Consider the following 14,448-nt stretch of genomic DNA (forward strand, 5'->3'; position numbering starts at 1 on the left):
CCAGGCTGAACGATTTGTTTTGAATCCCACTGATAGGCCAGATCTGGAACTGGACCTTCACCAAAATCGAATCGGCTTGTTCTTGTCACCTACCCAAGTCATTCACAAAGTTTTGCCGCAACTCTTTGAAATATCGTGCTATGTATCGTTTTTGGGCTCATCTCTCAATGATGAAGAATCACTTGGAGAATAAAAAAAAAAATTCTGATATCCAGATTTGGACCTTCACCAAAATCGAATCAACTTGTCTTTGTCACATACCCAACCCCTCCACCAAGTTTCATCTGAATCCGTCCATAACTTTTTGAGATATGTTATACAAGATTTTTCGCCCGATCCCTCAATGGTGAAGAATCACTTTATAATTCTCGTATCCGGATCTAAATCTTAACCAAAACCTAATCAATTTTTCCTTGTCACACACCCAACCTGTCCACCAAATTTAGTCTGAGTCTGTGCACAACTTTTTTGAGGTATCCTGTTAACAAACAAACAGGCAAACGGGTGAAAAGATAAGCTCTTTGGTGGGGGAGGTAACTGGAAAGTTCGGAGAACACCTTACCCCATGCAGTCTTGAGAAAAAAAAAAGACATGGGAAGGGTCTTTTAAACTTTTGTTTGTTGTATTTCTGAGCATCATCTATATTTCCTATGAGCTGCCATTTTGTCTGAATCTCAATATTCCCCAATGCCGAGAGGGCGAGCGGCAAATTTGATTGGTCGAGATATTGTAAAATGGGGTGATATATTTTGTCTAAGTACTGCAAAACTGGAGATTTTTGGAAGTGCCAACAAGGTGATTTGTGTTGTACAGTGTTCAAGTACATAATTAAATTAAAATAGAAAGAAGGTTTTAAAGGCTCGAGGAAAAAAAAATTTTTTCGGAGTTTTCCCGCCATTGACGCAGTGTCTTTTACACCAACTTCCTTAGCACGATAAATTGGTTCTTCATGCCTGTTATTTGTGTCCTTTATAAAGTCCCCCAAAACAGGAAGTTTCCTCGATGGAATTATTTTCTATTTTGTTTGACTGCCAGACAGGCAGACAGAGTAAAAAAAATTAGCGCATGCGACCAGGGGTGTACCAAGAGTATTTGACACACGGGGTGGATTCTTCCTTTGTCACCTCCCCTCCCTTCCCCCCACACTATTTAATGGAGGAGATTAACTTTTCAGAATGCCTGCAAACACAGTACAGTAATGTAAATAACTTTTCAGAATGAAAGGGGGTGAACTCCATAAAGCGCATCGAGCTACCATCATGTCCGAGACGTGCAAACAAATGAGCTCAAACTGACGTCAACCCAAAGAACGAATCATGACCTTTTCTACAATGCATAATGTCCTGGTAACTGATGAAAGCTGGTTTCTAATTGGTGGAGAAAGCTGATGACAAAAAAACATTTCTGGGATTGTGCTTTACATTATCCGCTGCTACCGTGCTTTATATGAGGACTGTTGAGAAATTAAAAAACTGTCAACAGTCTACTCTCAGCAGCTACTTCAGGCCATCAACATCTGCTTCATCCACCGACAAATCCATGCCAAGCACATCATCAGCTCTGCCTCCTCCGACCTCCTCCCACCTCCCTCCCTCTCCCATTAACAACCATTTCCACCACCTCCCGCCCTGTAATGTAATGCTGTGTTCCTGCTCCATGTTTATGTTCGGTTCTGTGTACGATGATATAATGATGGTTTTCGTTCCGAGTTACCGACTTTATTATTAGGTAAATAATAGTATTATAATGTCACTTGCAACTAAAACCATTGTTGTATCATCGTACTGGTATTTCAACTGTGCCAATGGCACCATTCTCCCCCCTCCCACTATCACCCGGAGCGGACCACCCTCCCTGCACTCCCCCCCCCCCCCGCCCCCTTAGTATGCCAATGCATGTGATCAGGATGAGATTCCGTACAATTTGCCCAATTCAGAGCCAAAGTTATGCTAAACTTCAAGTTCATGTTCCGATTCCTTTTACGATTCCTGTTCAAAATATAAAATTCAATTCACATAAGTTTTTCATGCTTGGTGTTGGCTTAATGGTTAGGGTGGTGTGCTTGGGATCTGAGGGTCCTCAGCTCAAATCCCGCTCGGCTGTTGAATTAATACCAGATGGGGTTTACTCAGCCTGTCATCTTTCCAAGGTTGGCAAAATGAGTACCAGCTTGCTGGGATGATTGAGCCATTCTAGTATCCTGCGTTTGAGTGGCGACCAGTCCAGGATTGTGCCCAATGGCCCAGGAAACTGCTTCGGCAGCACCGACGCTCTGTACAGAGTATGGTCCTAATGGATGGATGGGTACGGTTTTTTTTTTTTTTGTATACCTTGTCAAGGCTTGTATAAGAGCTAACACAATGCGCAGCAAGGGGGTCTTGAGACAAGTGGAGTGGAAGTGGGAAGGACAAAACAGTGGGGAACAGAGATATGAGATCTATGGAAGGGAGAGGGATGGGGCGGGGAACATGGGGTATACAAGATGGACACTACAGGGACTTTCAGGAAGGAAAGCAGGGAATTTGAAGGGGGTGCGATTGGGGTGGATTCATGGGGGTATAAAAGATCGAGGATTTGGATGAGGGACGATATGAGGTGGTGGTGAACAGCTGTTTTGAAGGCCTGGAGGGAATAACGGGATTGAACAGAGTGAGGGAATTTATTCCAAAGGTGGGAAAAAAGAGGAATGAAAGAGTGAAAGTGAGCAGTGATTCGTGATTATGGTAGTTTTACCAGAAAGGGGTTGTTGGTGGACCTTGAGCGCCCTGCTGAAATATGGGGATAGGAGTACAAATCGCAGACACAGCGGGGGGGGGTGAGACCGGAGAGGAGATGGTAGAAGATAGAAAGACCACCGACCTGCCTGTGGTGAGAGAGTGAGAGGCCCAAAGACTCAGCCTCATCAAGAGAGACACCAATAATCCTAAATGCCTTGGTTTCCACAGCATGAAGCTGAGAAAGGTGAGAGGCGGGAGCATTGGCCCAAAGGGGAGAGCAGTGCTCCATCAGGCTGGAGACGAAAGCTTTGTTTGTGGTCAAGAGCTCAGGTGGGCCAAGGAAGGACTTTGCACGACGGAGGATTCCCAGTCGACGACTGGCTTTGGAGGCCAGGTTGGAAATGTGGCTTTCCCAGGAAAGATCATGGCAGATAGTGAGACCCAGAAGCTTGAATGAAAGGACTTCTTCCAGAGGATTGTTGAGAAAGTAGATGAGGGGTGGTTTCCAGGTGGTCCTTTCGGTGAGACATAGTGAGAATGTGAGATTTGTCAGGATTGAAAGACATGTTCCATGTGTTGGACCAGTTTGTGATTTTTATCCAGATCTGCAGTGAGTGAAGAAGCTGCTGCTTGCCGGTCTGAGGGATGACAGATGGTACGGCAGAGGACGGCCTCATCAGCAAAGAGATAAAGAGGAAAGATAATCATCAGCAAAGAGATAAAGAAGAAAGTTGTTCCTTGGTAAACACGTTTGTTGACACAGAGAGACAAAGTTAACCAATTGCTTAACCCCACTTTTCACTTCGCGCATGCATTGTAATAATTGTTGAGAATATTCTTTATAAGACAAATAATTGTCGAGAATATTCTTGAAACACAAGATTGATGGGAAATCACTTTCATTTTATCATTACATGTCTTATTTCACTCTTACTTTCCTTTTCACAGGTACTGAGAGCACAAACCCTGTGAAGAATGTTCCATACATGATGACTCCCACTCCATACTCTTTGAAGTTCTCCTTAACTGCGGAGTGGCCGGCCGGAGTGGAAAACATCACATCAAACTGTCCTCTTTGTCCTCTGTCTCGCCAAAGTGGAACATCTGCCGAGGTTTGTCAGTCTCTTCTTCCCTAACTATCTGACTCTCACTAACATAGCCTACAGATGGCATCAACCTTCAGACTTCTGATGACACAATGGAAACATTTCCTAATTGATTGAATACATTGTGAGGAGCAATTATCTAATGTTAAATAATTCTGCTTGTAGGTTTCCCTGGATTCAGGCTTTCTCTTTGACCGTGATGTCGAATTGGAATTGATGTATCGAGATGGCGAGAGACCAGTCGCCATTGTGGAGGCAGGAGATACATCTGCCAAAGGTATCGGCATCCTTTTTAATTTGGAAACCACGACTCGAACTCATTCTAGAAATCAGAATTGTAATCTGTGGCATGAAAATAGAAATTCCACAAAGAACCTTTGAATATGATCTTTTTTTAAACAGCGATGTTCTGGAAGTTCCACAGAATGCCAATTAACCCTCTTTACAAACCCTATTTCGTCGGAAAGTGTGTTAAGAAGCTTCAGGATTCATTTTGGAGCTTGATTGAGTCGACATTTATCTTTATACATATGTGAAGGTTATTTGGAAAAAGATTAGGGACCAAATTTATGAAAGTCGTTTCAAAGTTAGACACATGTAGAATCAATAATGATGCAATGATCCCCTTTCAAAGTTAATGGCCAATCCCCGAAGAGAGATCATCGAATGTTAGATCAAAACCTAATCGCAAACATTTAAACGACAAAGAACCTCCACACGTAAGTGAGGCCATGGTTTAGATTGTGTTTAAGGCTTTGAAGAAAGCATTGCATGGTTTAAAATTGGTAGTTTATATAGGGTGGTGAATGTGGATGCATTAGGAGTGCTTGAATTGGCTCAAGAGAAGGCAAAAGAGGATAGGAATAGGGGGGCAGTATGCTGACGTGCATTGAAATCTCCAAGAATAAAACTATGACAATATCCTCTGGAGAATAGACTCGAAAGAATCATTTTGTGGGCTGCTGAATCTACGGCAACATGACCTGGATCAACCCATGATAAGCAATTTGCTGAATCCCCTCCAACAATTGTCTGTGATGCTGCAATTCGATGCAAGTGCATCATTTCATTTGGATGTGAGAGATATAATGCAGTGTTTCACAGGCAATGTGTTGTTCTCCTGTCTTGGTTGGAACACGCAAATTAAAAATTTGCGAGGCCAATGTGGAGTCATTTTGGTGAATTGGTTAGGTAACCTCTTACATGGCGCACTGAACAAAATAAATGTTTAAACGGCATTGAATCATAACTTAGGCAAGCAAAAACTAATTGAATGTTTGTCTCCCTTCGTAAATTGCTATCTCATGAGCGATTAGCTGTGAGCATACAACGAATGTCTTCGTCACCGTTTAAGGGTTAGATATGTGTTGGCAAGACACTTGCTTAGTGACTTTCATAAATTTGACCCAGAATGTTTATTGAGGATACAACACAAGATTATAATTTTAATGGACTTTTCACCTTGTCCTTGTGTTTGAAATCTTTTCTCTTTGATCTCTTCATCCAAAATACGTTTTTACATCCACGTAATGGCTTTCCTTGTTCACTTTTCTTCACGTCTCTTTTTGAATATTTTGACCTTATCCTCCATAATAATGACTATTGTAAATCTGTAGCTTCCTTACACTCACTGTTTAGCTTCCATGTCAGTCTCATTCCTATCTTTCTGCTCTATTTAACATTCTCACCTTTTTTCTATCCATGCATATCCACGTTCATTCCTTTTTGTCATTTCGTTTAACCCTAATAACCATAATTTTTATTTCAGTCTTTCCTATCGATTTCCTGTTTTCATAACATTCCTCTTCCTTTTTATGCTTCTTATGGCGTTCTTTTCACCTTTCCACCCCTGCCTCTGCATCATGTATTATTTTGACATCTGTAAACTTTCTGCCTTTTTTTTGATTGAGCCAGAGCTCTGCTTTCCATTGGACAATTGATCACGGTCTCTTGGCTGTTCTGCCAGAGCTGTCTAAAGCTACCACTGATGCAACTGAGAGGCCACTCAATGGTGTTATTCAGAGCTCAACTTTGCACCAAAATGACAAGGAGGTATCTATTTGTATTAACAGATGTAAACAGCTGTGGCTGTGTGTAGATTAGATATCTTGGTCACAGCTGCCATCATCGGTGAGATATATGATTGGCATTGACTTTTAGCTTATCTTTGACATCTATCTTCCAACATTTCTTTGTCACTTATTTACAGAACCTTTCATGTCAGAACCACTCGTTATGCTGAGTTTTGTGCCAGGGGAGAATCTCAAGAAGAGCATAAAAGAAAGCAAAGTTAATTCGCACAATGATGGAGAGACCGGAGAGTTCATTTTTGTGGTTGATTGTTCTGGAAGCATGCAATCGTATTGTGATGGTGATATACAGCAAACAAGAATTGAAAGTGCCAAGGTTTGATTGTTTCTTGCTTTGTTGAAATATTGCACTCAGCTGTTCTTGTACATTCATAAATTTGGCCTTGCTTTCCCTTTAAGTTTCTGAATGTCCTCCAAAAACATGTGATGCATAAGTTATTTGATGATCCATAATAATCTTTGTTATGTGGCCATTTAATAGCTTTTGTGACATTGTTGTACTTGGATGCTTACTTGAGCTGCTCTGAGTTTTGCATTGGTTGTAGGTGGGATTTTCTACCATTACTTGAATCGTGAGTCCATTGTGTCGAACCTAGAGTTGGTTTTCCACAAAACCTGCTGCAAGCTTTGGAGGCCTCTGATACGCATTCCTTGTACCATAACCATAAAACACCGAATATTCTGATGAAAGTTTGGTGCAGCGGAAGGACCACAACTGTCTGTGGCAAAATAGACCTGCCATTGTGCCTTAAAAGAAATACTGCAGGTGCCAATATGGGTTACAGTGAAGCTCTCTGTTGGTGGTGACATAATGATGCTCAGATTACAGAACAGAGATAACTATCTTTAATTACCCTGCAAAAACAGGGTTGAATTAACGGTACGTACTTATGGCTTACGTCGTACGCGTCTCCATTTTGTTAAGAGCGTACACCGAAAATCATTCAATGGAGGAAATTGAAACGTGTGATTTAGCGGACACTCTTTTGAGATCAACAAATGCCAAAGGTCAACATCGGCCAATTTTCTAAAATCCTCAGTTTTCATCCGATTGACTAGAAATTTGAAAAGGATTTGCACATTTGGTTATTGAATTAAACTACCTCTTACTTTTAAGGTCAACTTGGGCCGGAATTTCTAAAATTGTCAATTTTCATCCGGTTGACTTGAAAGTTGAGCAGAATTTTCATATCACCTCACTTAATTCAACCATTAATTTTTTTTGAAGTCAATATAAACCAAAAGGTCAACATAGGCCAAATTTCTGTTTTATTCAAAGATCAACATTGGCCTAACGTATCCAACAACTCATTAATTTTTTCCGTCATTTTACGTTTGGGTGCCATTATTAATGATTGTGTGTCCACTAGATCTTGAAGATCTAGTAATACAGAATCTCTGTATGTCATTTCCTGTTCGATGATGACTCATTAAACTTAGCTTCGCTCCATATGCTGATCTGATTACTATGATTAACGATGCATAAGGAACAATAAAAGGCTCATGATGGGAGGCAATCGTACATGTGGATGCAAACAATGACTCATCTCAGCTCAAAAACAGTGATTGGCCAAAATTAAATGCCACGGTAATGAAACTGGAACACAATATGCTGCCTGTGATTGAAAGAAATCTACGCTATTAGAACCTATGATATTTGAGGCTTTCATATATATATATATATATATATATATATATATATATATATATATATATATATATATATATATATATATATATATATATATATATATATATATATATATATATATATATATGTTGACTCAGCCTGTCATCCTTCCGAGATCGGCGAAATGAGTACCAGTGTACTGGGCCGGTGTATACCCCGGTTAAAATAGGTGTACCATATCCCTGTGTCGTAAGAGGCGACCAGGGTTGCGTCAGGAAGGGCATCCGGCGTAAAACCTGTGCCAAATCACTATGCGGATCATACGGATGATCCGCTGTGGCGACCCCTAACGGGAGCAGCCGAAAGAAGAAGATAGATATATATATAGATATATATATATATATATATATATATATATATATATATATATATATATATATATATATATATATATATATATATATATATATATATATATATATATATATATATATATATATATATATATATATATATATATATATTGGGACCATGCTCTGTGCAGAGCATTGGTGCTGCCTAAGCAGTCTCCTTGGCTATTGGGCACAATCCTGGATGGGTCGCCACTCCGACAGAGGATACCAGCAAGCTGGCACTCATTTTGCCGACCTCAGAAGGATGACAGGCAGAGTCAACCCCACGTGGTATTAACAAATATATATACACATACACATGAGGAGTGTCCATTGGACAACAGTCCACACCAAAGCATCGCCTCCAACACAGAGGCTTCGGCCAGTGACTGATGCTTAACTGATGATGACCATATAATCATTGTCTCTTTGACAAACAGAACCACCAATCCGGATTTTGGGCACATTTGCCCTCATCAGGATGGTTTACCAATAAATATCTTACCAATGATGACCACATTCATCATTTATATGTCAGACGCACCTCCTGACTGTTATGGTGAGCATCACCGCGGATTATGTCTCGTACGGTAAAACCGCATAATCTGCACAGAACAACCATTCATCTGCCACCCAGACAATTGTTCCTGCAAATGCAAGCCATTCGACCAGAAGGCACATGATGTGACCAGCGAGAAAATCGAAACATGAAGAGTCTGACAAGCACTCTGCTGATCTCCATTGGACAACAGTCCACACCAAAGCATCGTCTCCAACACAGAGGCTTTGGCCCGATGACACTGTCAAAGAGACAAAGATTATATGGTCATCTTCAGTTAAACATCAAACGGAACCACCAATCTGGATTTCAGGCTGATTTGTCCTCATCAGGATGGTATACCAATAAATATCTAACCAATGATGACCACATTCGTCGTTTATACATCAGACACAATTCCTGACTGTTGTGGTGAGCTTCGCCGCAGATTATGTCTCATGGTAAAACCGCATAATCCGCACAGAACAACCATGTTAACGTTTCCCACATTTATTTGATGTAAAACATATCAACATCAATAATGACCCATCACAGCAATCTCTGTTGACTGGTTTCACCACCTGAGTTAAACTTTGCTTTCTTGCATTTTCAGGAAACCCTGGTGTTGTTATTGAAGAGTTTGCCTCTTGGCTGCAAGTTTAACATTATCAGCTTTGGATCCTCATTCAGACCTTGCTTCCCGTAAGTTTGCATTTGCTTACACAGATTCCACTCCCCCCCCCCACCCCCACCCCCTTCCACTCTCCCTCCACTATCCATTGTGTGAAGATTTATGCTGAAATTTTGTTAATGAATATTTGCTTTCCATAATTCTTACTTCCTATGCGTGTTTCATACCTGAGCCTTGATTTGATCACTCACCACATCATTAAACATTCCTCACTCTTCTCAGACACACACGAACCACATTAACTTTTGCCCTTTTTATATCTCCTCTTACTAGAGAAAGTAAGGATTACTGCCAGCAGAGTCTGGATGAAGCCTTAGCCCATGTGAAAGTAATGTGTGATTTAGGAGGCACTGAGATCCTGGGTCCACTGCAGCATGTTTACCGTCAACCCGAATACCCAGGGTTTCCACGCCAGGTGATATCATTGGAGGAAATGCCAATATGCATGTTGGGTGTCTGTGGAAAGAGCTGTACATGTGTGTGAGTGGATGTAATCTGAACATAGGATGGAATCAACATAACTTTTATTGAAGTATGTTCGCTGCTATGTGAAGTATGGAAAATCTTACGTTTCGGGCGTTAACCCCAGCGTTGGAAGAAAATACATTTCTCCTAACTTCCCATGGTGGTTGTCATTCTTTGGTAAACATCCTGTTGATTCCATTCGTTGTTCTATCTGTCTACCTTCATGAGCAAGACCTAGTTTTTCATTATTCTTTTACAGTTGTTCATTCTGACTGATGGTGAAGTGGGAAATACCCGTGATGTTATTGCTGAAGTTGAGCGGAATGCACACGCTCACAGGTAACCACTAACTTTGATTCTGCTCTCATCAATTTACTTAATTTCTTTCTTCTTTTTTTTACTCCTTCCTTTAACTCTCCTGCAGTAATGCACCAGAGACATGTCAATCAGTTCTGATGTTACTCATGTCATGTTTGGTTAACCGAAATAAAGCATTCTGCTAAACTTTGTCTTCCTCGAACTTTCATGGTACATGGATGACATCATATCTATGCAATACAAAAGCTACATGGTAAAATTGTTTAATATAATGTTTGTTATTTCTTAGTATTTGTTTACTATAAGCATGATGTATTTTTTATGCAATAGATATGTGATGCATATGTAACAAATAGATGGTTCCTCCTCCCTCCCATTGTCTGTATCTAAACAATTCATCCCTGTGAGCTTATGTTTTCTGTTCTGTCCTCTGTTATTTTAAAAGTGGGCACTAAGCATTGATGCACGAGCCTGGTGGAAAAAAAAAAAAACAACAGAGCTGTAAAAACTAAAATGACGCCTGAAATACCTGAAATAATGGTTAAGAAATAACGGAGAGGAGAGGAGAGGAGAGGAGAGGACAAGACAGGACAGGAGAGAAAGAGACTATAAGTGGACATCTCTCTGGCTGTTATTGGACAACCTGAGTGCCGGCGAATCTGGCATTTCACTCAGGCTGACTGGCAGGGTCTTCAAGTAGCCATCAAACATTCTAGACTGCTCTCCCATCGCTACTTTCTCCAACATCAACTCGTCCTGTGAATTCTTTCAAAGAAACTTACGCTCTCTCATGCACAGATTTATCCGTTCTCATCTTCAGTTGTCCTACACTTCCTCCCACCCATGGATCACTGAAGCTTGTGGCGAGGCAGTTGTCCTGAAACAACTTGATTTGCCTCATGCAAAGCAAACCCAACTGAGGGTAATCTCAGTTCCTTCCATAAAGCTAGGAACAAGTTTGTATCTACCTTCAGGAGAGCCAGAAAACAACATTTTTATAATCTCAAGTCTGAACTCTCAAACCTCTCTCCCTCGTCCAAATCCTGGTGGCATCTAATCAACTCTGTTTCTGGTGTATGTTCCCCCTCCATCCCCTGCCTTACCTTAAATGGCCGCACTGCTGATACCGTACGTGAAAAGGCTGAATGCCTGAACTCTATGTTTGCATCTAAATCTTGTGTCCAAAACCCATCACTTGCTGTACCCACCTTACCCATTCGTGCCCAGCTGTCCCTGGACTCTGTGTCTTTTTCTTCTGACAAAGTGGAGAGCTTGCTGTCAAACCTCGACTCAGATTCTGTAACCGGTCCAGACGGCATCAGTCCATGTGTCCTAAAAACCTACTCCTCTGCTCTTGCTCACCCTCTCTCTGCTCTTTTCACCCTCTCATTTGTTCATGGTCATCTGCCATCTGCTTGGAAATCAGCAAACATGACGGCTTTGCATTAAAAAGGTGCAATAACAGATCCCTGCAACTACAGACCAATCAGCCTTCTCACAATCATCAAGGTTATATAATCCATCATCGCTTCAGACATTAAATCCTTCCTCTTCTCCAATGGCTTGATTTCTGATCATCAATTTGGATTCAGACAAGGTCACTCTACCCTGAATATGCTGCTTCTGCTCTCCCAACAATGGATGGAGGTCCTCAATGCTAAACATTAAATCAGAGCCATATCCCAAGACAAATCCCATGCTTTTGACAAAGTCTGGCACCCTGCCCTGCTCACCAAATTCTCTTCCTATGGAATCCAAGGCCATCTCCACTCATGGCTCTCAGACTTCCTCTCTTATCGCAGCCAACGTGTGGCCCGAAATGGAGTTCTTTCATCCCATCTTCCTTTCCAGGATGCAGTTCCTCAACGCAGCGTTCTGGGCCCTGTTATTTTTCTGGTTTTCATCAATGATCTCTCCAATTCTCTGCAAAATCCTCTTTATCTCTTTACTGATGACTCCACCCTCTGCCGTACCATCTGTCATCCGTCAGACCGGTAAACAGCAGCTTCTTCTCTCTCTGCAGATCTGGTTAAAATCACAAACTGGTCCAACACGTGGAACATGTCTTTCAATCCTGACAAATGTCACACTCTCACAATGTCTTTCCGAAAGGACTGTTTGGAACCCCCTCCCACCCCCCCCCCCCATATACTTTCTCAACAATCCACTTGAATAAGTCCATTCATTCAAGCTTCTAGGTCTAACTATCTGCCATTATCTTTCCTGGGAAAGCAACATTTCCAACCTGGCCCCCAAAGCCAGTCGCTGACTGGGAATCCTCCATCGTGCAAAGTCCTTCCTTGGCCCACCTGAGCTCCTGACCACACACAAAGCTTTCGTCCGCAGCCTGATGGAGTACTGCTCTCCCCTCTTGGCTGGAAACCAACGCATTTAGGATCATTGGTGTCTCCCGTAGTGAGGCTGAGTCTTTCGGCATCTCACTCTCTCACCGCAGGGAAGTCGGTGGTGTTTCTGTTTTCTACAGTCTCCTCTCTGGTCTGCCGCCCCCCCATGCTTTGTCTGCGATATGTGCTCCCTCCCCCCCCCCAATATTTCCGCAGGGCGCTCAAGGTCCGCCAACAACTCCCTTCTGGTAAAACTACCAAAATCACGAATCACTGCTCATCTTCACTCTTTCATTCCTTTGTTTTCCCCAACTTTGGAACAAACTCCCACACTCTCTTCAATGCCATTCTTCCCTCCAGGTCTTCAAAACAGTTGTTCACCACCATCTTTTATATTCCCCCATCCAAAACCATGATCTTTTCTACCCCAGTCAATCCATCCCAAGCCCACCTCCTTCAAATTCTCTGCCTTCCTTCCCAAAAGTTCCCTGTCATGTAAGGTCCTGAAAGTCCCTGTGGTGTCCATCTTGTTTACCCTGTGTTCCCTGCCCCATCCCTCTCCCTCCCACAGATCTCCTAATGTCTCTGTTCCTCACTGTTTTGTCCTTCCCTCTCCCAACCTCTTGTCTCCTGCCCCCCTTGTTGTGCGTTATGTGTTAGCTCTCATACGAGCCTCGACAATGTATCCAAAAAAAGAAAAAGAAAAAAAAGAAGGGCACTCGGTAGAGCGCATACCTCCGCCACATAATGCCTGATCCAACAGAACATATCGGGCCCAATAAATTATTGAAATATCAGGCTATATATCGTTTTAAGCCCCTTCTCTCAATGATGAAGCATCACTTCAAAAATTAAATAATTATTGTGTCCGGATTCGGATCTTCACCAAAATCGAATGAATTTGTCCAGGTCGCACACCCAACCCGTCCACCATGTTTCGTATAAATTCTCTACAACTTTTTGAGATATCGTTTCGCTCTATCTCTCAATGGTGAAGAATCACTTGAATAACTATAAGGGCACTCGGTAGAGCACATACCTCTACCATGCAATAGTTGATCCATGAGAACATATTGGGCCCAAAACATTTTTGAAATATCATGCTATACAGAATTATATCGTTTTTGTTCCCATCTCCCAGTGGTGAAGAATCATTTTTTTAAAATAAATAATTCTCGTATATAGATCCAGATTCGGATCTTCACCAAAATCGAATTGATTCTTCTTTTCCACACACCCAACGTGTCTACCAAGTTTCGTCCGAATCCGTCTGCAACTTTTTTGAGATATCAGGCTATATATCGGTTTCGCCCTATGAAGTGGTGAAGAATCACTTCAAAAATTTGAGTCGCCTGATCTGGATCCGGATCTTCAGAAAAATCTTGAGGGTTCGTCCTTGTCACACACCCATCCTGTCCACCAAATTTCATCCAAATCCGTCCACGATTTTTTGAGATATACTGCACACAAACTGAGACAAACAGACGGGTGAAAACATTACCTCCCTCCACCTTTGGTGGTGCAGGTAAAAAAGAAAGAGAATGGTGAGAGGAACAAGGTGGGTTAGCAAAGATAATATGTTATGTTTAGGCCTAAGTCACATTTGTTCTACGGCTTGGATACGGCGGCGGTACCCCCCCCCCCCCTGAATTGACAGAAACGTGTGGTGGCTGCAGAGTTTCTGAGGTGGCCTCAGGGTGGCCCTATGCCGTATGGCTATCTTTTACAGGCCGTAGGGGTCGCCGTGGAATTATAGCGCAGAGTTATAACTTTTTTCATTTCCACGTTGGCCGAAGCAATTCGACAAGCCAAGCTGTGACGTAGATGTGTTCCACGTCGACTGTATGTAGGGCGTACGGTGGGCTTGCGTTATTCGTGCGGCTGCCGTAGGCTCTTATCAATGAAAAATGAATTTTGCCAACCCCCAAAAAATTACGGCGGCCGCACTATTTCCACGGTCGCCGTAGGGTATTCCTCAGGCGTCCCTGTGTTCAACGTACGGTGGCCTTGCGGTCTGTCTGACTACCTGCGGGCAACGCAGGGTCGACGCACGGTTCCCCTACGCCCGCCGTGCATCCCATGTACGGCCTCCGTGGCAGTCTGCGTTGACCGTGCGTCCACTGTGCACTACCGCTAGAGATCGGAGTATAGGTCTT

The 14,448-nt window shown here is 42.3% G+C and overlaps 1 protein-coding gene across 3 annotated transcripts in view; it reads left to right on the plus strand.

The window, feature by feature from the left end:
* The window catches only part of LOC147012368 (von Willebrand factor A domain-containing protein 5A-like), a 110,049-nt gene that overhangs the window by 28,339 nt on the left and 67,262 nt on the right, over window positions 1-14,448 (plus strand). For all 3 annotated transcript variants that reach the window (XM_085856448.1, XM_085856449.1, XM_085856450.1), the window contains exons 5-10: window positions 3,666-3,829; window positions 3,989-4,100; window positions 6,033-6,229; window positions 9,087-9,175; window positions 9,438-9,579; window positions 9,889-9,968. In XM_085856448.1, the coding sequence (XP_085712574.1) occupies window positions 3,666-3,829; window positions 3,989-4,100; window positions 6,033-6,229; window positions 9,087-9,175; window positions 9,438-9,579; window positions 9,889-9,968 (784 nt within the window). The remainder of the gene's footprint in view (window positions 1-3,665; window positions 3,830-3,988; window positions 4,101-6,032; window positions 6,230-9,086; window positions 9,176-9,437; window positions 9,580-9,888; window positions 9,969-14,448) is intronic.

Source organism: Eptatretus burgeri, chromosome 15, assembly GCF_056783735.1.
Source record: "Eptatretus burgeri isolate ZD-2024b chromosome 15, Ebu_testis_v1, whole genome shotgun sequence".
Classification (NCBI taxonomy): Eukaryota; Metazoa; Chordata; class Myxini; order Myxiniformes; family Myxinidae; genus Eptatretus; species Eptatretus burgeri.